The following is a 23,722-nucleotide window of genomic DNA, read 5'->3' on the forward strand; positions in this document are numbered from 1 at the left end:
ACCCTAGAAGAACTAAGTCATGAAGAGACAAGGTCTCACTATGTTGTCCAGGCTGGTCTCAAGCTCCTGGCCTCAGGCAAGTCTCCTGCCTCAGCCTCCTGAGTTGCTGGGATTACAGGCATAAGCCACCATGTCCAGTTACATTTTTGTTTTTGTTTGTTTTTTAGAGACAGGGTCTCACTCTGTTGCCCAGGCTGGAGTGCAGTGGCACAGTGGCACAATCACAGCTCATGGCAGCCTCAAATTCTTGGGCTCAAGCAATGCTCTCACCTCAGCCTCCAGAGGAGCTAGGACTATAGGCACAAATGACCCTACCAAGCTTAAAGTTTTGAAAAAATTATCAAAATTATTTATCAATGAATGCCTAATCTATAGATTTCTAATGGCCAAAACTCTCCACCTGGGGGACAGGATACAGTAATTCTCTATCATTAATCCATGCTTTCCTCAATTCTAAGATGTACTTTTTTGTATTTTGACATCTTTGAAATTAAGATGCTTCCTAGAATCAATCACATATCAACTGACAGCATTTTTCCCCTGCTGTTACATAAAACAATGTGTCTTCCAAGTGACAGCATGTAAGATTCAATGAAATACCTTTAAAATACAAATTAGATCACATCATTCCTTCACTTAAAATCTTCTAATAGCTTCTATTTGGAATCCTTAACATAACTTCCAAAGCTCAACGTTTGACCTCTTCCCATTTCTCCTACTGCATCCTATGCCATCCGTCCTCTCTCACTGTTCTCTATTCACATGAGCTTTCCATCAGTTCCAAAAAGTAGATCAACTTTATTGCAGCCTTCAGGCTTCTGCATTTGCTCTTCCAGATCTTCAAATGACTGACTCCTCCTCATCATTCCAGTCTCAGCCCAAATGTCACCTCTTCAGAGATGCCTTTCATTCAGACTCCAGCACTCTCTATTCTGCTATGTTGTACTTGAAAACGTCGTATATACTTATCTATTATCTGTCTACCCTACCCCTGCCACTAGAACTTCAGTTTCATAAGATCAGGGATCTTGTCTGAACAGTTCAAACCGCATCTTCAACACTGGCAAATAAAGTATTTGTGAAATAAATGCAACCACCAAACATTAGTTGGGAAGATCAAGATGAATGTGAAATCAAGGATGTCTATTCAATATCCTTACAGGACAGTTTACTCACAATGGTCCCAAAAAAACAGATCCATATATTCATAATCACAAAAGGTTAGGGGAGTGCGTGTATATGACTGAGTATAAATTCATCTCTCTTACTGATGATGACAAGCTAAATTCACCCTTCTACTGATCGTCAGTTATGAGGCCTTTTAGTGGAACACAGCACAAACCCAAAAGCTCACTGCTAAACAAGCTCAGAATTCAAATAAGCCTGAAGCAACAACTCCCATTCTTTCTGCATCGCAGATTATTTGACATTAGAAGAATAAAATGTTTTTCATCACACAGTGGTGAGGAATAACTAACAAAACATTATAAAACATTTTTAAAAACATTTACACTCAGCAATACTAATTTCATTACTTTTTTGAGACGTTAACAAAAGATGAACTCCTTTAACAACTATATTGTTTATTCTCACAATGCTGCATTTTGAACAGTGCTCCAAATAATTCATGTTTTTATTTCACTTGTAAATATATTTTTTCTAAGTGTCCTTGGTAGAGAAATTAAAGTTACTAAAATAGAAGCTATTCCTGTTTGTTAGAAAACAGGTGGCCCTGCTTCTGTTTTCAAAATGCTTTGATAAACAAAATGTTGAAAATCTGCCATCTGCCCACAAAAACACCACCCCAACTTTGGCAGAAAAAGGAAAAGCACCCCAAAAGAACTATGTGTTTATGGGTCATCTGTCACAGCAAAAGGCTGCTTTTTAAACCAGTATCTAGTACAATGTACGTTCAAATATCTGTTTGTAGAAAAGGTCATGGTCCGCTCAATAAATACACCAACTTTTCCTCCCACTTTAGAAACAGGGAAAAGCTATTTCTAAAGTAATATGTAGTTTTCCAGGATTCTACCTCTGAAATTGGGGAGTTAAGAGGAGTATGTAATTCTAGGAAATGAAATTCTAGAAACTCCAGGCTTTTCAAAAGTATTTCATCGCTACTCTGTCTATGGAGTAGCCATTCTTTTATTCCTTTACTTTCTTAATAAACTTGCTTTCACTTTTCTCGTAAAAAAAAAAAAAAAAAAAAAAAACAAAACAAAAGCATTTCATGAGAATCCTAGCTCCACTTGCTCAGTAAAGATATTTTTAAAATAATATCAAATGGACGTATTTTAAAACTGCACATTTATTAGAAAATGAGAATACTTTCAGAAAAAATGAGTTTACTTTCACAAGCTGAAGTTTACATTCTGTCCAGGTAATCAGCCTCAACCGTAAAAACAAATCTGAAAGAGAAACCAACGGGCCCTTTTGCGCAGTCATACTGAGTTTCACATCCTTTCAAGACTGCCTAATTTAAAAATAATAAAATATATATATACACATGTTAATACCTTTAAAAGATTAAGTTTGAAGATTTATTCAATCTTCTACTTATAACCTACTGGTAATGATGCCAGTATGTAAAACACACGGGTTTAACAACAAGAAATAACAGTAGGCATGTCACTTACCATAATGTTTAAAAGGAGTTATGTCAGCATCTTATTTAGGGTTTATTTTTTTAATCAGGAAAAAAACAGGCTTACTTTCAATCTAATAATGTTTTATCCAGGAAAACGAAAGGGCGAGAAGTTCAGAATAACGGCCTCATTTTACCCAATTCCCTAAAAATAAGGTGAAAATGTAGGAAGGTTTTTGTTTTTGAAGAATTCACCTAAAAATCCCCAGGGAACATCATTTTTATTTTTCCTTAGCACACTCAAGTTTCAAATTCACTAGCTCAGTATTTGAAGAGGACCACTCTTACCGTGCCGCTTTACTCCCAAATTGTTGTTCCCCAAAAAGTATCTTTTAGGGAAACAAAGCAGCTTCATCTGCAGTCCCATAAACCAATAACAGAATATGATCCTTTCTCAACTTTACTGCCCCCAAACTGCAAGCTCTCAAGATCAACGTTTGCCTCAGTTTTAGCAAAAAAGCAACATTTCGCCCAAGAAAATCAAAGGGCTGAAACACGCCTACACGCTGTACTTTCTAAAACTTTTCAGCAGCTAAGTCCAAGCGCTCGCCGCGATGCCTGGCGCATGAACATAACAATCTAAAATTGCTGCCGCTTCACAGCAGCCATACAAGCTACCGGTGGCCTCGGATGGAGGGCAGATTTTTAACTTCCAGCAATTTCAAAACTTTTTCATTGAAATACTCCCAACAGCTGAAGAAATTAACTCGGACCCCTGACAGTCCAGAAAGGTTTAACCCAAGCCAAGCTCATCATTTCCAACTTGAAATCTAACCAGTTGTGGGAATTTTGCGTTCCCTCCTCTCCCCGGTTTCGTTTACTGCAAGACCAGAGGCCATGACTCACCCAGGAGGGGACCGGAGCCCCCGGGAGGCCGCGCCATGTTCTCCAGGAGCAGGACCCCAGCCCACCACCCGCGCGTCCAGTCGCCGGCACCCCCGCCCCAGGCTCCGCGACGCCTGGAAGAGCCGAGGCCTCCAGTGAAGGTCCCCCCACCCCCGGCGTCCCCGCACCTGGCCTAGCGCCCGGCCACGCCCGCGCCTGCAGCCCACAGATGACGCCAACCCGCCCTGCACCCACCCCCAGCACTCCCCACTCCCCGCAGGCCGCCCAGCCCCGGCCCCCGCGTACCTGTACCCCCAGGTGCACAGCAGGGCCTGGCTCAGGTGCGCGCGCAGCTGCCCCAGCGTCGGCTCTGCCTCGGGCACCTCCAGCGGCCAGGTCCGCTTCAGAAGCCGCACCCGCAGCCTCATGACGGCGGCAGGCGGCCCGTGGGGCCTGGACCCGGAGGCGGCGACTGGGACGGCGGCGGGGCCGAGCAGCTCTCGCCCCAAACGGCTACAACCCCGTACCGGCGACTACCGGAGCTGAGGGGTTGCTGAGGCGAAACGAGGAAACAGCCCCGCCACCGAGACCGCCCTGCTGGTGGGGCTCTGGAATATGAGCGCCCGCCCCACTCCTGAGGGCGCCGCCTGGAGCGGACCCCGAGAGCTGGAGGCGGGCAGGCGGCCTAAAGGAACCAGGCCTCTCGGGGTCGGCCGATCGATGACTCGGCGCGCAACGGCGCTGCCTGAGAGTGCGGGCACAGTGCGCAGGCGCCGAGATGTGGCAGCTCCCTGGCGTCCCAGTCTTTCCTCGGCGGTAGCTGGGACTCCCTGTATTTGCTCCCTGTGTGCATGGAACAACGGTAGCGCAGACAGGGATGCTGCAGACAGACAATACAGTCGCCACTCCCCAGGACCAACTGTCACCCCATTTCTTTTGTGGCCCGCAGCTCCAGCGGCATCTGCTCTGAGAAGCCTTAGGTTAATCCTTAGGCTTGGCCGGGCGCGGTGGTTCACGCTTGTAATCCCAGCAGTTTGGGAGGCCGAGGCAGGTGGATCGCTTGAGCCCAGGAGTTCGAGATCAGCCTGGGCAACATGGTGAGACCCCCATCTCTACAAAAAAGACAAGAAATTACTCAGGCGTGGTAGCGCCTGCCTGTGATCCCAGCTACTTGGGTGGCTGAGGCAGGAGGGCCGATTGAGCCCGGAGGTCGAGGCCTCAGTGAGTTGTGATCGCACCACTGCACCTCAGCCTAGTTCCACAGACGAGACCCTGTCTCAAAAAAAAAGTAGAACTATTTGTAGCCAGTAATCTATGTTCGACAGTTTATTAGAACTCTATTGCTGCGTAACAATCACCCCAACGTTTAACGCAATAAACATTTGTTGTCCCACAGGTTTTAGAGGTCAGGGATTTGGGGATACGTGGCTGGGTGGTTCTGTCTCCAGGTCTGCCATGAGATTACAGTCAAAGTGTAGGCTGGGGCAGCAGTTATTGATTAGGGCCGGAGGATCGGCCTCCAGGATGGCACACTCATGACTGTTGGCCGGAGACCTGTTTTTCACCACGTGAACCTCCCCATAGGGCTGTTTGAGTGTCCCCATGACATGGCAGCTGGTCTCCCTCAGAGCAGGTGATCCCAGAGAGACCAAGGCATAAGCCACAATGTCTTTTATGACCTAGCTCCAGAGGTCACATATGGCTTTTGTCATATTTACAAACCAACCCTCTGTGTGAGAGGATCCACCCGAAGGTATGAATGCCAACAGACAGGGATAGCTGCAGGCCATCCTGGAGGCTGGCTACCAGAGAGGGTCTAATTAATGATAACTTAGATGAGAGAGAGTATCAAGTTTCATCCTTGTATGATAACCATAGTCCAAATTCTTAGAGTCAAATAAAGTTTCTCCCAATAGGTGGCAGCACTTGTCCACATCCTGCCCTTGATTCTGCAAATAAATATGTATTGATTGCCTACTTTGTGACAGATAACCCCACATGCCGGAGACTCGGAGACCAAAAAGACATGTTTCTGTCCATGCAAAGTTTACAGTTGAGTGAATCAGCTCTTGCAGTAGAGTGTAAAAAGTGTCTGCTTTATGATAGACATACAGACCTGAGGATTGGGGTTGTTAGAAATGTTTGTTTTTTTGATGTCGTAAAGAAACAGCACTTGAATATAAATTTAATTTTTTTAGCAAGGCCATTTTTACTTTTTGTGGAAAGGGTATACTCGCCAGTTTTGTCACGAGAGCACACTGAACAAAGGAGACAGGGTCGTTTATAACCTGACGCATCCACTTTACTGCTGTGTCTGGTTTTTATTGGCTGGAACGGGACTTTATATTTTGTATTTGTCTTGATTGGCTAGTAATTTAGAACTTTTTAAAAGAGGCAAAGGCAGAGGAGAACAAAAGAAGGAGGAAGTAACTTGTGGAATGTTGAGAAAGGTAAAAACCCCTTTAAATAAGGAAGAGGAACAGGCTGTGACTTAATGTTTGTTTGGACTAGTGTAAGTATGTTAGGGCAAATATTTAGGCTAAATTGTGGGAGTTCAGAACATAAAGTGCATTGACTTTTTTATTATGGCTAGCAGATATTTAAGAATGTTACCACAGGTCTTTGAATAAATTTTGGTTTTAAGAGTGTACATAGAGGTTTGCCGTGCCCATAGAATTCTTTAGTAGTGAGCAATGAGGAATGGTGCCAGGACCAGGATGACTCTGTGTGAACAGAGTGATGGACAGCACAGGTACATCCCAGATAAAGAAGAGCCTTGGGCTAAGCACAGGGTTGGGGACACATTCTAGAATGTATGGGAAGCCGCTAGACAGTTTGTAGCAGGGGGTCTTTACTATCAGGGTTCTTAGGTAGAAGCTGACTCTGGCTCAGCAGAAAAGGTATTAAAAGGATGCTGTATAGCTCAGGGAATTCTAGGGAGGATGCAGAAGTGGCCCCAGGCTAAGCTTCCAAGAATGAAGCTCAGAACCAAGCTGAAAACTGGCCTGATAAGGAAACTACTATGACTGGGATTGCTACTGGAGGAAACCGCCATCACAACTGCTGGGACGCACTGGGGAATGGCTGCCCCTGCCGCTGTTAACATCAAATCCCATATGCTTTTGCAGCCTCCTACATAATGCTAAACTTCCAAAAGAGCCTATTTCTTCCCCTCGCTCACTTCCACATCAAAAACTCATAGGGGTGTCTGATTGAGGAAGTCTGAGCCCCACACCTGAGTCCTGGCTACAAAGGAGACTGGGAATTTGGGGTCTGAACTCCTTCCTCGGGGAGGCAAGATGTAGAATATTGGAATTTCCTCCCGAAAAAGGGAAGGCTATTCAAAAGATGGTAGGAAGCCTTGAATCTGACAGGTGTACACTAACTACTAGGGGCAGGCTCAGATCTGTAATGTGAATCTATCACTAGAGATTATGATAGGATGTGGGGGATAGATTAGGGTTTCTCAACCTCAGCACTATTGACATTTTGGATCACTTAAGTCTTCGTTGCAAGAGGCGGTTCTGTGCGTAGAATGTTTAGCAGCATCCATGGTCTCTATCCACAAAATGCAGGTAGAACACTCTCCCTCCCCAGTTGTAAGAACCAAAGATGCCAAATATTCCCTGGGAGGAAAAACCACCTTGAGAACCACTGGATTAGAGACCAGCTCTGTCTCTATAGAAGATTTTTTTAAAAATCATCCGAGCATGGTGGTCCCAGCTAACTAGGGAGGCTGAGGCGGGAGAATGCTGGAGCCTGGGAGGTTGAGGCTGCAGTGAGCCGTGATCACACCACTACACTCCAGCTTGGGTGACAGAGTGAGACCCTATCTCAAAAAATTAAAATTAGAAATAAAAAGAGGGAGAGAGAGGGACAAAGTTTGGGTGGGGGGTGCAGTAAGAATTTTCCCAATTTGATCTGTAAACTTCAGTAATTATTTGAATCTTTTATCACAAGAATGCGTTCACGTATTTATTGGATACTTAAGAAAAATGTTATTAGGAATATTAGCATCTGATCATAGTGAGGAATGCTGTTTTCTGCTGCAAGGGCTAGATAGAATACTTGAATATACTTTATTTCGGTGGCTCTCAACTGTGGCAACTGCCTGACAGGAGACATTTGACATAGTCTAGAAACGTTTTGTCACAACTAGGGTAGGAAGTTGTGGTGCTACTGGCATCTAATAGGTAGTGGTAGGGATGCTGCTAAACGTTCTTTTATTTATTTATTTATTTATTTATTTTTGAGGCGGAGTCTTGCTCTGTTGCCCAGGCTGGAGTGTGGTGGCACAGTCTCAGCTCACTGCAACCTCCACCTCCAGGGTACAAGCCATTCTCCTGCCTCAGCCTCCCAAGTAGCTGGGATTACAGGTGTGTGCCACCATGCCCGGCTCATTTTTGGATTTGTAGTAGAGACAAGTCTTTACCTCATTGGCCAGCCTTGTCTCGAATTCCTGACCTCAAGTGATCCACCTGCCTTAGCCTCTCAAAGTGCTGGGATTACAGGCATGAGTCACTGCGCCTGGCGTGCTAAACATTATATAATAGACAGGACAGCCCCCTACAACCAAGAATTATGTAGCTCAAAATGCCAGCAGGACCGAAGTAGGGAAATCCTGGTCTACCTGAATTGGACTCACACCACTGATTCCCACATGTTTCAGAGTAATATCACACTATCTTGTTTGTTTGGTTCCATAATACCCTTCATATCTCAAAAAGTCATATATATATGCATTTAAATTTTAGCATGAATTTAAATTCATTTTGAACTGCAATAATATAATGTGACTTCCTTCTAGATAACTAGTAACAATGGAAGGAACCGACGTGAGTAGGTTCATTTGTCAAAACCAAGAGAGCATCGCCGCTCTAAATGGTTCCAGAGCGTGGCTGGTGTGAGGAGTCACAGTCTGCGTCAGTCATTGATGTCCACCCAGAAATATCATTACACAGACATCAATGGAGTGTGTGGCCTGGGACAGAGTGGGGACAAGAGGAGGAGCTACTGCTGGGTGATAGGATGATTCTGCCAGACTTCTCCCCAGCCCTCCCAGGGTGAACTGTAGGATGACTCATTACCTCCAGAGCCACATGAACTCCAGGCAGCTGCTTCTGGTTAGAAATCAACTAGTTATTTCAAACAAACACATAAATCTGTGCTGTGCAGATTCAATTAGCAGCTCAGAAAACCAGATGGGTTGCCTAGCAACAGCATCCTTCCCTCTTCCCACCTTCTGCATACCCTGGGTTGTGGGTTGCCCTTTAGTGACCTTCCTAAAAGGGCAGCATAGTATAGTGGTAAAAAGGCAGATCCTTGAAAACGGAACACCTGGGTCCTGAATCCTGGCTCCACAACTTACCATCTGTAATGTCTAAGCTTAGGCAAGTTGTCCCACCTAGCAAATGGAAATAACATTAGTTCCTTATACAGTCTTGAAGAGTATTTAGTGAATTGGTATATGGATGGTGCCCAGAACAAAACAAACACTCAATAAATGTTAGCTCTTATTTTTCTCTACCCTATATATCCTTCTTTAGGGTTTCCTTTTAACTAGATTTCACCAACACAAATATTGGGGGCAATAAGGGATTGGAACTCACAATGTCTTTTGCCCCAAGACTGCCTTATGTGGCGCCTCCCTCCATATCCACATAATCCCTCTTCCCTCCCACTTTTGTCTCCTACCAAGAATAATATAATTTGTCCTCCAATTTCAAAAATGTTTGATCTTCAGTTAGCTCTTTCTATATGGTTATAGCTCAGACATTCTAGAAATCAAGAACGGGGATGCTCAGTTCCCTAACACTGTCTCTTGACATCTCGCTTTAATGAACCAGTATTTCTACCTAGTTATTTATGATTTTTCTTTTGGAGTCTTAATTAAGAGTGTTCCCCGATCTACAAAGACAAACACACTGTCAGCTATTTGACAGTGTAATAATTAATCTTGCATTTTAGATTGCCATCGTGAGTAGGCTGAAGAAGCAGGCATTCCCAGCAAATCTTATGTGAAATATGGAAAGCTAAAATAAACAGTGAAACTGGATAGGGTGCTGCTGGCTTTTGCTGTTGATGTTTTTAAAGATGAATTTGGCAAAAGTGCCCTAAACAGCTAATTAGGAAGGCTAATTAGCTGATTTCTAAGGCCTCTTCCAAATAAAAGACAACAGACTAGCTACACTCTCTTCTTAGATCTTTGTTTCCTAGGCTTTAATTATTTGAGCCCCTTTTTCAAAAATTATTCTGTCCTAAGGCTGGGTACGGTGGCTCATGCCTGTAATCCCAGCACTTTGGGAGGCCAAGTCGGGTGGATCAGGTCAGGAATTGGAGAACAGCCTGGCCAACATTGCAAAACGCCATCTCTACCAAAAATTAAAAAATTAGCCAGGCGTGGTGCTGGCACCTGTAATCCCAGTTACTCAGGATTTAGTGAATTCATATATGGATGGTGCCCAAAACATAACAAACACTCAATAAATGTTAGCTCTTATTTTTCTCTACCCTAGATATCCTTCTTTAGGGTTTCCTTTTAAACAGATTTGAGGCAGGAGAATTGCTTGAACCCAGGAGGAAGAGGTTGCAGTGAGCCGAGATCGTGCCACTGCACTCCAGCCTGGACAACAGAGTGAGACTCCGTTTCAAAAAAAAAAAAGTATTCTATGTCCCATGTGAGCTGTACTGTTATTTACTATTTTTCCCCATAAATCAACCCACTTCCTAAAATGTATATAAACTCATTTAAAACAGAAAAGTTATATAAAGGGGAAACTTTTTAAATGTCCAAATAGAGGGTAACTGTAAAAAGTAAATACCATGAAAACTGAACTTTGTATACTTCTTAAAAACAAAACTGGTTTAAGATACCTTTGTAATTATTGACTTCAAATAAAAATAGATGAAATGCATCTAATTTATTGACACTGTGTGAAAAAAGCGTAGGTGCCGCCTCGTCTAATTTAATTCTCACAGTGGCTCTTCAAAGTAAATGTGAGCTCCACTTTTAGAGGTGACGGCTGTGAGACCTGGAAGTGAAGTAAATTGTTCAAGGACCCAGAGTTGGAATGGGTAGCGCAGGTCCAGGTCCAGGGCAGGCGAGAGTCCTCAGGACTGCAGGGTGAATCTCTACACCTTGCACTGTCTCTCCTCATCATTCTCATCCAAGCTGTCTTCCCTCTTCTATCTTGTGGCAGACTCCTGGAATACACTGCAATGATTCTGGGGTTTTCACCAAAGATATAGTTAGACTTTCAGGTCTTTTGTAACAGGAAGAAAAAGTATCTGCATCAGGAAAGATACTGTTATTTTACAGTTGTTGGGTTTTTTGTTTTTGTTTTGTTTTGTTTTGTTTTTGAGACAGACGCTCTGTCGCCTAGGCTGGAGTGCAGTGGCGTGATCTCGGCTCAATGCCAGCTCCTCCTCCCGGACTCATGCCACTGTGCTGCCTCAGCCTCCCGAGTAGCTGGGACTACAGGCACCTGCCACCACGCCCGGCTAATTTTTTGTGTTTTTAGTAGAAACGGGGCTTCACCGTGTTAGCCAGGATGGTCTCGATCTCTTGACCTCGTGATCTGCCCGCTTCGGCCTCCCAAAGTGCTGGGATTCCAGGCCTGAGCCGCCGCGCCCGGCCAGTTGTTGGCTTCTTTCTATAACAGAGAAAAGGAATTGAGAATGAGCAGGGGATGGGCCGGGCAGGGACCAGACAGTGAAGGTGGTAGCCGGGGAAGAAGATGGAGCCAAGAAGCTGCTTTGGAGAGGAGAGAAACGAAAGGGGAGACCTAGGACCCTGGAGAAAGACAGAGAGAGAGGCAGCGGGGGAGGAGATTGATGTTGCCACTCGGGAAAATAGTGAGGAAAAGGTAGAAAGATGCAGAGGTGTTTTGTGATTTCTTTTTTTCCATGTAGTGCTTGTGATGTTGTCCTTGGTCTTCCATATTGTCCTTCATCTTCCATGTCTAGCTCTGTATTTTTCTAAGGCACAGTACAATTTCAAGAGTTTCTCTGCATAGCACCTGAAGTCATCTTCCACACCTTCAGTAGCACATGCACGTGGGAAGCTGCCTCTGATGATCTCATTCATTTCTATGGCTTTAACTCCACCTTTTGGATGATGACTTAGACATTCGTATTTCCAGTTGACCTCGTCCCTGAACTCTGCCCACCTGACATCACCATTTAGATGTCGAATACCATAACTTCTGCCCCACTCCATTTCAGACAAACTGGCTCACCTTTGCAGTTCCCTCCACCTTTTCCTTTCAGCACTTTGCCTGCCTGGTTTCCAAGGGTCAGATCTCAGCTCAAATATCACCTCCTCAGAGACGCCCACCAGAGCATCCTGATAAAATAAGCCCATCTCCGCCAGTTGCATTGCTCTGCCAATTACAAAACCACCTTACCAACGACATTCCCTTATTTCCTTCATAGTACATGTCACAATTTATACATTTTTGTTTATTTTATTGTTTGCTTACTTATTTTGTCTCCATCGACTAAAACATAAACTCCTTGTAGACAAAGATTTCGTCTGTTTTGCTGAAGAGAACTTTGCACATTGTTAGGTGCTCAGTAAATCTGTTGATTGAATGAATGGATTCATCTATGATGATTGACAATAAATGATTCCATGAAGAGTGTCTCTACACTTTATCATTATTGATACGGCCACATGCTAATGAGTAGAATTTCACGCAGTTGACAGTTTTAATAGCACATTCTCACATGTTACTATGTTTTTCTTCACCAGAACCTATCAAGGAAGTTAGTATTTCTATACCCACTTTACCCTAAGGAAACTCAGTTCAAATCAGTAAATATAACTCAAGGTATAACTCCGCTGAAAAGCTGTGAGAGGTATGGACAATGCCAAGTGAAAGCGTCTGTGGTTCCTTCCAGACTGACTTATCATCCTGATTTTCCCAGGACTATCCTGGTTTTAGTACTGAAAATCCTGCATTCTGGGGGAAACCAGGACAGTTAGTCACCCTGTCTTACCCAAAAAAGTGTAGATAAGTCATAAGAACTTCATGCAATCAGGCTGGGTGCGGTGGCTCATGCCTGTATTCCCAGCACTTTCGGAGGCGGAGGCAGGCTGATCACTTGAGGTCAGGAGTTCAAGACCAGCCTGGCCAACATGGTGAAACCCTGTCACTACTAACAATACAAAAATTAGCCAAGCTTGGTGGTGTACACCTGTAATTCCAGCTATTCAGGGGTCTAAGGCACAAGCCTGGAGGCAGAAGTTGTAGTGAGCCAAGATCACGCCGCTGCACTCCAGCCTGGGTGAGACTGTCTAAAAAAAAAAAAGAACTTCATACAATCAAATCCCTGGCCATCTAAAATACATTAATGGCCGGGCATGATAGCTCACATCTGTAATCCCAGCACTTATGAGGCCAATGCGGGTGGATCACTTGAGGTCAGGAGTTGGAGACTAGCCTGACCAATATGGCGAAACTCTGTCTGTACTAAAAATACAAAAAATTAGCTGGGCGTGGTAGCGCACTCCTGTAATCTCAGCTACTAGGGAGGCTGAGGCAGGAGAATTGTTTGAACCCAGGGGGCAGAGGTTGCAGTGAGCCAAGATCACTCCACTGCACTCCAGCCTGGGTGACAGAGCAAGACTCTATCTCAAAAAATAAATAAATAAAAATAAAAATAAATAAAACACATTAACTAAAATGCATTTATCGGAGATGAGAGTAGGGTTGGGGTTTGGAATCTAAAAATGTTAAGTTGCATAATAGTTGATGAACCCATCCACCCAACTTACGTTTAAGGAGTGCTGGAACAGGAAGTCATTAAGAGCATTCTGAAAAGGAGCGGACGGACACTGAGAGATGCCAACTGAGGTCCTACCCTGAATGATAAAGATGGTAACTAGGTCAGCCTGATTGTCAAGCCTCATGCTTTCAGACTGAATCTGATGATCCACCACAAGTCCCAAAGGTATTCTGGGCAGTAGCAGAGCCATCCACTGCAGGCACCCTGACCAGAAGGAACCAGCTTATGATTCCAGACAGGAAAATTCTTCCTCTTCCAATTCAGTTTAACACCGTTTGCAATCATTTTGGTAAAGTAGCCATCACAATTTCACAAGCTGTGTGTGTGTGTGTGTGTGTGTGTATTTTGCAGGAAGATAATTATTGCATAGGTGGCATTGTCTGTTCATCTAGGTAGATACTGTAGTGTTCATTCATGCCATTGGGTAATTGTAGTGAAGCAATTATGTATCACATTTTGAAAGAGGCATTAAAAAAATTCACCACTGAGATGAGTCAGACTTAATTATCTTGACTTTTCAGCAGCTGAGTTTAAGGCGCAAGGTGGAGAACACATCAGCTTCAAAGGCAGAGGGAATTGAAGGTGCTCTCCAGCTTTGGATACTTCCTCGGCTTGAGGTAAGAATCATGAACAAACTTCGTGTCTCTGCCAGCCACGATCTCCAAACTGGAGATGTCCCAGATTTGGTAGGACACTTTAAACAGGCAGCTACCATATATCCTGGGTTATTATTATTGTCTGCCTAGAATTTTCTGTATCTTTGTTTGTTTGTGTGATGTCCCACCTGGAGGCTTCTTAGGCAAAAAGCTTTAGTGAAAACTAAACAGCCATAAGAAAGAGAAAAGAGTTGGTTTAAACCACCTACTTAGTTTTGTATTGTGGAACGAGGTTAAGAAGGTTGCTCAGTGATCTGGACTTATTTTTGTCTCCATTTCAGTGGGGAACCCAGCACAGTGGCAGAAAATTCTATCTTGTCTCTCAAAATCAGCATGGTTAGGACTAAGGAGTTGTTATAATCTCTGTGTTTTCAAGGCAGGTCTTAAAGCACATCAGTGACCTAGATCCTGCCAGAGCAAAACTAGCCACCCACTTGCCTGGACTGTTGGACTTGTTGGTGTTAGGCACAGAGTTTTGGGGAACAGATGTGGTGTGAATTCTCAAGGTCCTTGTCATTAGAGATGTTGCTATAAAACTCAATGTGAGGACTGGATCCCTTGAAATATTCCGCCCATATTCCGGACCTATCGATTTAGACTTCTTAGGTACAGTCATTTTGTCTTAACCAATATGTTGGAATACCCTTCTCGTCTAGACTTCTTTAAACCTGTCAAACTTAATTTTTCAACCTGCGCCTCTGTTTTGAAGGCTACATTTTACTCATTCATTACTCCCTTAATCAGTTTCTCCAGAGTCAGTCAAAGCTCTTGCCAAGGAGCAGTAGTAGTAGGCCCATCTGCGAGTTTCAGGTGTTTCCTAAACTGGACTGGCATTTTCTTATTCCTAGTTGTCAGGATGACTCACACAAGGACCATTTAATTTAAGAGTATTATTCTGACTGTATATTTGTATAGAAAAATAATGACTACTGAGATTTTGAATCTTGGAAAGAAGCAATTCCCCAGAAGCAACAAAATAGATAACTTGCTAGCAGAGTTTTTAAGTGATCTTGGATCCTAGTAACAGGCAGCTAGCCCTGCCTGCACTTGTCAGCCAAATTACTTAACCTTTTAGTAGTCATCACCTTGCTTGACAAGGTTCCTTTCCTCCCCTGCCCACAAGTTATCATCCTAACTGAACAATTCAACCAAAAGTTAGGTACAGTTCACCCCTTCACACCCCAGTAATTTATTTCACTCACAAAATTTCTAGAGGAAAAATACGTTTTCCTGTCTGCAATGGTAGATTCCTGGATCTCCATCAAAGTGTACCACTTCAGAAACTTTTTTTAAACAAGAAGGGAAAACAGGTTTTACTGCTGGCAGGGAATTTAAAACTCCAGTTGTGTCCGAGAAAATAAGAAGAGATTTGCACTGTGATGCTTGAACGTTTCTAGATGCTTATTGAATTTTTCCACCTTGAAAATGGCGTCAAGCAACTTCTATTTAAAATTCCCAGATGAAAATGAAAGCCCTAGCATATATAGAGTCATTCAATAAAAATAAATTCATCAACACTAGAATTAGGAACCAGAAGAACAAGGTTGGGTTCCCAGGTGCCTCACTTACTGTGGGATCCTGGACGAGTCATCAGATTCTCTAAGCCTCCATGTCCACGTGTCTAAAATGGGAGTAAGATAATAATAACATCTACTTCAGACAAGTGTGAGTTTTGTAAAGGGTAAAGAAATAAAAATTTATTATTTTAGTTGTTATTCCATTCACAAGTAATATCTCTTCTTTGGTTTATTATGTTCTTTTTCACTGTGGAAATGGAGAGCTCTATATTAAAAATATGGTGGTTTGTTTTTTCCTCTATTTTCCTAACCATTTGTAGAACCCTTCTTAGTTAACTGGAATCTTTTAAGTCACTCAGTTGATCAGTTAGCACATATTAATTGGGGTTCTTCCATGTGCCAGGCAGAGATATCATGTCTGCCTTAATTTGTACACAATCTAATAGGTACAAACATGTTGGTCTTAACATTCTTTCCCATTGCTTTCCATTGCTATGAAAATATTTTGGTTTTTTTGTGTTTGTTTGTTTGTTTGTTTGTTTTTTGAGACGAAGTCTCGCTCTGTCGCCAGACTGGAGTGCAGTGGCACAATCTCGGCTTACTACAAGCTCCGCCTCCCGGGTTCAAGCGATTCTCCTGCCTCAGCCTCCTGCATAGCTGGGACTACAGGCGGGCGCCACCAGGCTGGCTAATTTTTGTATTTTTAGTAGAGACGGTTTCACCGTGTTAGCCAGGATGGCCTCGATCTCTTGACCTCATGATCTGCCCGCTTTGGCCTCCCAAAGTGCTGGGATTATAGGCGTGAGCCACCGCACCCGGCCTATTTTGCTCTTTTAAAACAAAAATCTCTCTAATGCCTGTCTTGGCATAACACACTCATTTACAATTTTTAGCCAGCAGTGATATTAGCAAGACTGCTTTTCAGTTTGGCCTCGCCATATGTTAGAATGTGGAAATGCTTCTATACCAGTTGGTCAGTAGCCACTAACCTGAGTCCCAGAAGTGTTCTCCTCACTCGCATAATTCATCTCTACTTATCCCCCTTTCCAGGACACCTTGACTAACCCCCAAGGGCAACTAAAGGATCAAGAAAGGCCCAGCACAGCAGAAGACCAACTGGACCTAGCAACTGCAGGAGGTACGTGCATCCATTCAGAGTGTTAAGATGCTGTTACTGTCACTCTGCCTTCCAGGACTTGGAGGGCTTTACACCCGCTTATCCCACTCACCACATTTCCTCCAACCTTCAGATCACTCATTGCTTGGCCAGAGATCGTCTTCTCCTACCCAAATCCCTTCCCCTCGGCTCTCAACCCTCCCATTTCCCTGTGCTTCCCTTAGTGCTGTCTGCACTCTGACCATCCTCAAGTGATCCTTTCTTAGCTCTGCTCCCAACACTGCTGCCCAGGTTCCTTCTGTAGCTTGTCCTGTAGAACCCAAACCAACTCTTCAGGGCGGAAATATCACACTGGATTCATAAGGCCATATCAGTGGTAAAATATTGAAATGCCTTAACAGCTAAGGGTAAGAAGCCATTACTCTGAGTGTCCCCCTCCTATTCCCAGTGCCCCCAACTACTCTGGCCCCTCCTGCAAGACATCCCCTGTCCTCCCCAAGATCTGGCACTCAACTTCCTGGCCCCTGCTCCAGGAATGTGGCCAACATCTGTTTTGATGGATGCCTGCAGTTTACTAGTACATAAATACTTTGTTTACCATCTCTGTGAAGAAGTGTAATACGTGATAGAGTAAGGTAAGGGATATTCCTTCATTTATTAATTCATCAATTCGTTCTACCAACACTTAACAGTCACTCACTCTATCCCAGGCACTGAGCCAGACCTAGGACCTCCAAACCAGATGCAGTCTCTGCCTTCATGCACTTATATTCTGGCAGGGAAGGCAAATAATAAACCAAAGAAGAAACACACACACATAAAAAAAAAACACACACATAAAAAATATATATTTTTATCAAGGGTTCAAGAGGAAATGAAATTAGCTCAGAGAAGTCATAAATGGCTTTAGAAAGAAGACAGTGTTTTAAATGGGCCTTAGGGATATGCAGGGTTTCTGCAGACGTAGGTGGAGGGGGAAAACATAGGCAATAGCATTAGGCAGAAAATGTGGCATGTGTTTAGGGACCAGTAGTTCAGTTTGGCTGGATGGTAGGGTGTAGAGGGGGCTCCTGGGAGATCAGGTGAGGGATGTAATTAGGTTGACCCAGCCAGCCTTCTCAGACCTGAAGATGAACTTATGCACAGACAGGTTAAGACCTTGTTTCTAAACCTTTTGGCCTCCAGCAAAATACCCACATGAGCATTCACTAATCTGAGCACAGGCCCCCTGTATAAGTTGGGGAGTTTTTGCACTAGACAAAATTCCAGCCCAATGGGTACATAGGATAGCCCTTCCACCTCCCACCCAGCTGCGTACACTGGTGTGGGGTTTTCCTAAAATGCTTTCCACTGGCTCTACTTTGTGCCAAGAGGCTGGCATCTCTCCAGAGGGGCGCCTTTTCCCATTTCACACAAAAGCCCAAAATAGGCTAGCAGTGGCCTTGCCTGGACACTTCCATCCCTAATCAGACTTCTCTGTTCTTACCAAGTAAATTCTCTAGAAATTCCCTTTGTCTACATTGCCCCACTCCCACCTCCATGGCCTCGCCTTAAAGCTACCCACCCCCCTTAATCAAACCTCTCACCTACTTTGGCCAAGTGCTCCACCTCTTACAATGACCTCTTTTCCTTCACCCAGGGTGTGCCTGAATCCTAGTCCTCTCTGAATCTTACTTGGCCACCTGGCCGGACCCTACCCTCTGTCTAAACACATGGCCTTCACAGTTTCCTCTTTTATTTTATTTTATTTTGAGACAGGATCTTGCTCTGTTGCCCAAGCTGGAGTGCAGTGGCATGATCACAGTTCACTGCAGCCTCCACCTCCCAGACTCAAGCAATTCTCCCACCTCACCCTCCCAAGTTGCTGGGACTACAGGTGTGCATCACCACCCTCAGCTAATTTTTTATTTTTATTTCTATTTTTTTTGAGACGGAGTCTCGCTCTGTCGTCCAGGCTGGAGTGCAGTCGCACGATCTCAGCTCACTGCAAGCTCCGCCTCCCAGGTTCACACCATTCTCCTGCCTCAGCCTCCCGAGTAGCTGGGACTACAAGCGCCCACCACCACACTCGGCTAATTTTTTGTATTTTTAGTAGAGATGGGATTTCACTGTGTTAGCCAGGATGGTCTCAATCTCCTGACCTCATGATCTGCCTGCCTCAGCCTCCCAAAGTGCTGGGATTACAGGCGTAGGCCAACACGCCTGGCCTAATTTTTTATTTTTTGTAGAGATGGGGTCCTGCCATGTTCCCCTGGCTGGTCTCAAACTCCTGGGCTCAAGCAGTCCTCCTGCCTTGGCCTCCCAACGTGCTGGTATTATAGGCATGAGCCACCACACCTGGCCTACTTCTTCCTCTCTGACCACATCCACAAGGTCACCTTCCTGGGCCTTCCTTGATTTGTTTCATGTTTGTGTGTTAGCACAGTGGTACCTGCCACCTGTGAATCTTTTACATATGTAAATGCAGCAGTGATAGCTTACCCAGATTGTAACTTCCAAACTAGAAACAAGGCCTGTGAATGCATTACTCACTTGATTTTCATTAAAGGAAACCCAAATTACTGCTGCTGTTGGGGGCCTGTGCTTCATCTCTCAAGAAAATATGATGGCATTAATTTGTTTGGTCTATTCAACAAACATACATTAATCATTCATGTATGCCAGGTATGGGTGATATAACGGTAAAGAAGATGTGGTCCCTCTCTGCAGAGAATGTTTATTTAACCAAAAATTTGTTGTGTGCCTACTATGTGCCAGGTATTGTACTGGACTCCAGAGTTATCGAAGTAAGACACAATCCCCTTGACAAAGGGATAGACAGGTAAAAAGACAGTCACAATACCAGATGGTGTATACTAAGATCAAGGGCTTCCCCAGATGCTGGAGAACCCATAAGGCACACATGGCCCAATTCAAAGCTTGTGAAAGAGACTTCTTCATTCATTCATTCAGTCTGTCATTCAGTAGTTCCCTAATGCCTGCTGTGTGCCACTTGCTATTCAGGGTGCTGAAGTGACGAAGTCCTTCCCCACGAAGCCTAAAAATTCCAGTAGAGGAGACAGACAATACACACATCAGTAACTGGAGACTACACTAGATGATGATAAGTGCTTTGGAGAAAATAAAGCAATGGTGGTCATAATAACAGGGCCACAGGGAAGGTGTCCGTGTTCTGCATAGAGTGGCTAGGAAAGACTGCTGAGATGACACTTGAGGAGGTATCTGAAGAAGTGCAAGACCTGGTTCTTTGAGGAAGACTAGGCCTGGAAGAGGGGAGAGCAAATACAAAGATCCTGGCATACAGGCTACTTAGATCATTAAAGAAAGATCAAGTTAGCCAGTGATGCTGAGACCATGAGAGCCAGGTGTATGTGTTAAGGACAGAGGTCAATGAGGAAGTAGAGGCACAGGGTCATTCCATCAGCTACAAGGCCCTCTACACCTTGTAGCTGATGAAATGACTTTGGCGTTTACACTAAGATGGGAAACCACTGAAGGGCTTTAATGGGGGTGGGGAGTAACATGATCTAACTTTCATTTTAAGAGACTCACTCTGGCTGTGATGTGGAGAATGGCCAGAAAGGAACAATGGCCAAAGCAGGGAGACCAGTAAGGAGGCTATCACAAAAATCTATGTGAAATGGTACTGGCTTGAACCAGGGTGAGAGGAGGAGTCCTGCCTGCAAACAGACAACATGGTGTGTCAGATGTTCTAATGGACGCATATGCATTGTGTAAATTGTGGTGGGATCCCAGAGGAGAGTGTGATGAGCCCAGGGTAAAATGACTTGGCGAGGGAAGTTTTCACAGAGAGGGACATGGAGCTGGCCCTGAAGGATGCATATTCACCACTAGTCTGTGAAAAGCTTAGGTCAGGGGCCATGTATGGGTCAACACTACACCCTCAGCACCTAGAACACATTCTGGTGTGTTCAATAAATGATTGCTGCATGAATGGATGGATGGTTGGGAGAGTGGATAGATGGGTGGATAGATGGATGGATGGAAGGATAGATGGATGGATGGATGGATGGATGGATGGATGGATGGATGGATGGATAGATGGATGGATAGATGGATTGAATTCTGGAAGTAAACAATACAAATGAGAAAACCTAGAAATGTTGGATTTCATTGATCAAATAGAAAGTCAAGAATAATAAAGGAACCATAACTGTTGGTTAATTTCAGATGTGTACAAAGACAATCCCAGTCCTCTGGGGATGTTTCCTCCTGTGGCATCTCTGCCTCTCATCCTCTCAGACCATTTACCCTGGAATCAAGGCAAGGATTACTCAGAGGGCACTTGACTATGGTGAGTTGGATGCTTTCAGAAGCCAGACCTCAGGCCCACTAGGTGGGGTTTGTGACCCAAACTCAACAGCTCATAACTTGGGCTGTCTCCTGACTGAGACAAGCTCTACTGTGGGGTGATCCAGTACCTTATGCAGAAACTCCTAAGATGGCTGAGAAGAAAGTGCTGCCTAAAAAAGAGTCAACTTGATGGGAGGCATGTCCAAACACAGCACAGATCCTCTCTCTCTCTTTTTCCCACATATAAACATAATGAAAATCTAAGGGTTTCAAATAAGACACATTTATGGGATAGAGGAAAGGAGATTTGGAAGTAAAAGCAACACCTTGTAGCTTCAGAAAGGGCTTGGTTTCAAAAGGGACTTAGACTTCCCTAAAATTGGGTGAAAGTGTAATATGGGTGATTGTGTTTTTCTCTCTCTCTCTCTCTCTCTTTTTTTTTTTCTTAGACAGAGTCTCGCTCTGTCACCCAGGCTGGAGTGCAGTGGCGCGATCTCAGCTCACTGCAAGCTCCGCCTCCCAGGTTCACGCCATTCTCCTGCCTCAGCCTCCCGAGTAGCTAAGACTGCAGGTGCCCACCACCACACTAGCTAATTTTTTGTATTTTTAGTAGAGACAGGCTTTCACCGTGTTAGCCAGGATAGTCTTGAGCTTCTGACCTCATGATCCATCCGCCTCGGCCTCCCAAAGTGTTGGGATTACAGGCATAAGCCACCGCGCCTGGTCTGACTGTGCATTTTTCTGAGGAGAGGCTCCATAATATTTATTGGATGTGCAAAGGAGTCTGAGACACCAAAAGGTTAAAAGTCACTCCTTTAGAGAACGTTTATAAACACTAGGGAGAGACAAATGTTGGGATGTGATTTTCCTCGGGCTAAGATGAGGTGGGAGCAGATTGTGGAGAGGGAATGGACTGCAAAAATCAAAGTATATGGACCTATTTTCTCCTGTGAAATTTTTCTTGCGATTAGCTAAAGGTAGGTTGATGGATCTTTCTCAGTCCTCTTTAACTAAAGCAGTCAACCTAAGCATTGCAAGTCTAACCAAGAAATACCTAACTAAGCCTAACCAAGAAATGCTTCTTCTACTATACTAGGAAAAATAAATAAATGAGAGAACGAGGGAGGGTAGGAAGGATGGAAGGAGGGAGGGAAGGAAGGAGGGAAAGAAAGAAGGAAGGGAGGGAGGGAGGGGAGGGAGGGGAAGGAGGGGAGGGAAGGAGGGGAGGGAGGGAGGGGAGGGAGGGAGGGGAGGGAGGGAGGATTTGAAGGCAACTCCTTGTTTTTCCCCTAGTACATCATCTAGTGCAGGAGATCTAAATTTGAGCCATCTTGCACAAACGTTATGTGAACAATGATGTGTGTAGAAATACGTACCAGGAATATATGTACATGTGTATGCATGTGTGTGCATCTTGTTACTATACTGATATGCTGATGTGCATAGAAATATATATCAGAAATAGATACCCTATAACAGTATTAAAGTTGTGCAGTTTGTTTTTCACCCTCTAGAGCAGAGTCACTAAAAGAACAGATCTGAAGTCTATCCATATGGCTGTAAAGGTCAGTTCTGTGGCTTTCCTTGATATATGGCCTTGGGCCAGTGGATTTTCTCATATGGAAAATGGGGTGATAAAAATGGTGCCTACCTACCTACACTTACTGTGAGGTGAGGATCAAACAGGATCATCCATGGGCTATATTCCCATCCACAGGAAATAGGGCAAGGGCTAGTAGAGAAGGGTAGGCTTTGAATTCAGAATCATTTCTTGAGCATCTACCATGGCCAGGCTCTTTCAATGTGCTTTCTGGGCTGTATGTTGATCTAATTCCACCCACAACGCTACAAAGAAGCTGTTGTCATTTTATAGAGGAGGAACATGACATTTCCCAAGTCTCACAGCAGTAAGGGACTCAGGCAAATGACATATCCCAAGTCTCACAGCAGTAAGGGACTCAGCAGAACTCAGGTCTGTCCTGCCGGATCTTGAAACCTATGCTCTATCATCTACTCCCTGTTCCTCTAGGCTCTGGATAATGCTGCTCACTAGCTGCGGGCTCTTGGGCAAGTTACTGAACCTCCCCGAGCCTCAGCTGCCTCCTATGTGAAACAAGGATAATAACACCTTCTCAATGGGTTGCTGTGAGGATCTGAGAAGAGAGGAGAGAAAGTGTGTGGAGTCCTAGCATAGATAGGCACTCAATACAAATTAGGTATTTTCAAAATTTTATCAATGATTTGTGTCTCCACATTTTCTAGAAAGAGATCTGATGTGTCTGTTATTAGTAGTATCTGCAAGATATTTTTTAAAACCGAAGGCCAGGTGTGGTGGTTCACACCTGCAATCCCAACAATTTGGGAGGCCGAAGTGGGCGGATCATGAGGTCAAGAGATCAAGACCATCCTGGCCCACATGGTGAAACCCCATCTCTACTAAAAATACAAAAACTAACTGGGCGTGGTGGCGTGCACCTGTAGTCCCAGCTACTTGGGAGGCTGAGGCAGGAGAATCACTTGAACCCGGGAGGTGGAGGTTGCAGTGAGCCGAGATCACACCACTACACTCCAGCCTGGTGACAGAGCGAGACTCTGTCTCAAAAAACAAAAAAAACAAAAAAACAAATGGAGATAAAAATGAAAATTATAGTACCTACCCATAGGATTGTTGTGGAAAATACATGAATTAACATATGTAAAGCACTTAGAATGGTGTCTGGCCATAGCAAGTATGGCCCAACAGGTATCAGCTACTGTCATTTTCACATGTATAAACAGACCCCTCCAACGTTATTATTGTCCCCACGTCATAGATGAAGAAAGTAAGGGACAGCGAAGCTATGTAACTTGCAGAGTCACA

General features: G+C 44.3%; 2 protein-coding genes across 7 annotated transcripts in view; one reads left to right on the forward strand and one right to left on the reverse strand.

Annotated features, from left to right (window-relative positions):
* Positions 1–23,722, reverse strand: part of FBXO7 (F-box protein 7) — an 89,527-nt gene that overhangs the window by 20,200 nt on the left and 45,605 nt on the right. Inside the window, exon 1 of one of the 5 annotated variants that reach the window (XM_009217152.2) lies at positions 15,484–15,520. The exons of 1 other annotated variant lie outside the window; for it this stretch is intronic. In XM_009217152.2, the coding sequence (XP_009215416.1) occupies positions 15,484–15,505 (22 nt within the window). In that variant the 5' untranslated portion in view covers positions 15,506–15,520. Of the gene's footprint in view, positions 1–3,490; positions 3,658–3,775; positions 3,898–15,483; positions 15,536–23,722 lie in introns of those variants that run through there. 3 more of the 5 variants (XM_009217151.4, XM_017944548.3, NM_001168729.1) reach the window with 3 other exon arrangements.
* Positions 13,359–23,722, forward strand: part of BPIFC (BPI fold containing family C) — a 54,503-nt gene continuing 44,139 nt past the window's right edge. Inside the window, exons 1-3 of one of the 2 annotated variants that reach the window (XM_031655951.1) lie at positions 13,359–13,875; positions 16,482–16,569; positions 20,740–20,863. In XM_031655951.1, the coding sequence (XP_031511811.1) occupies positions 20,740–20,863 (124 nt within the window). In that variant the 5' untranslated portion in view covers positions 13,359–13,875; positions 16,482–16,569. Of the gene's footprint in view, positions 13,876–16,481; positions 16,570–20,739; positions 20,864–23,722 lie in introns of those variants that run through there. The other variant, NM_001168776.1, reaches the window with a different exon arrangement.

This window comes from Papio anubis, chromosome 16 (genome assembly GCF_008728515.1).
Source record: "Papio anubis isolate 15944 chromosome 16, Panubis1.0, whole genome shotgun sequence".
Classification (NCBI taxonomy): domain Eukaryota; kingdom Metazoa; phylum Chordata; class Mammalia; order Primates; family Cercopithecidae; genus Papio; species Papio anubis.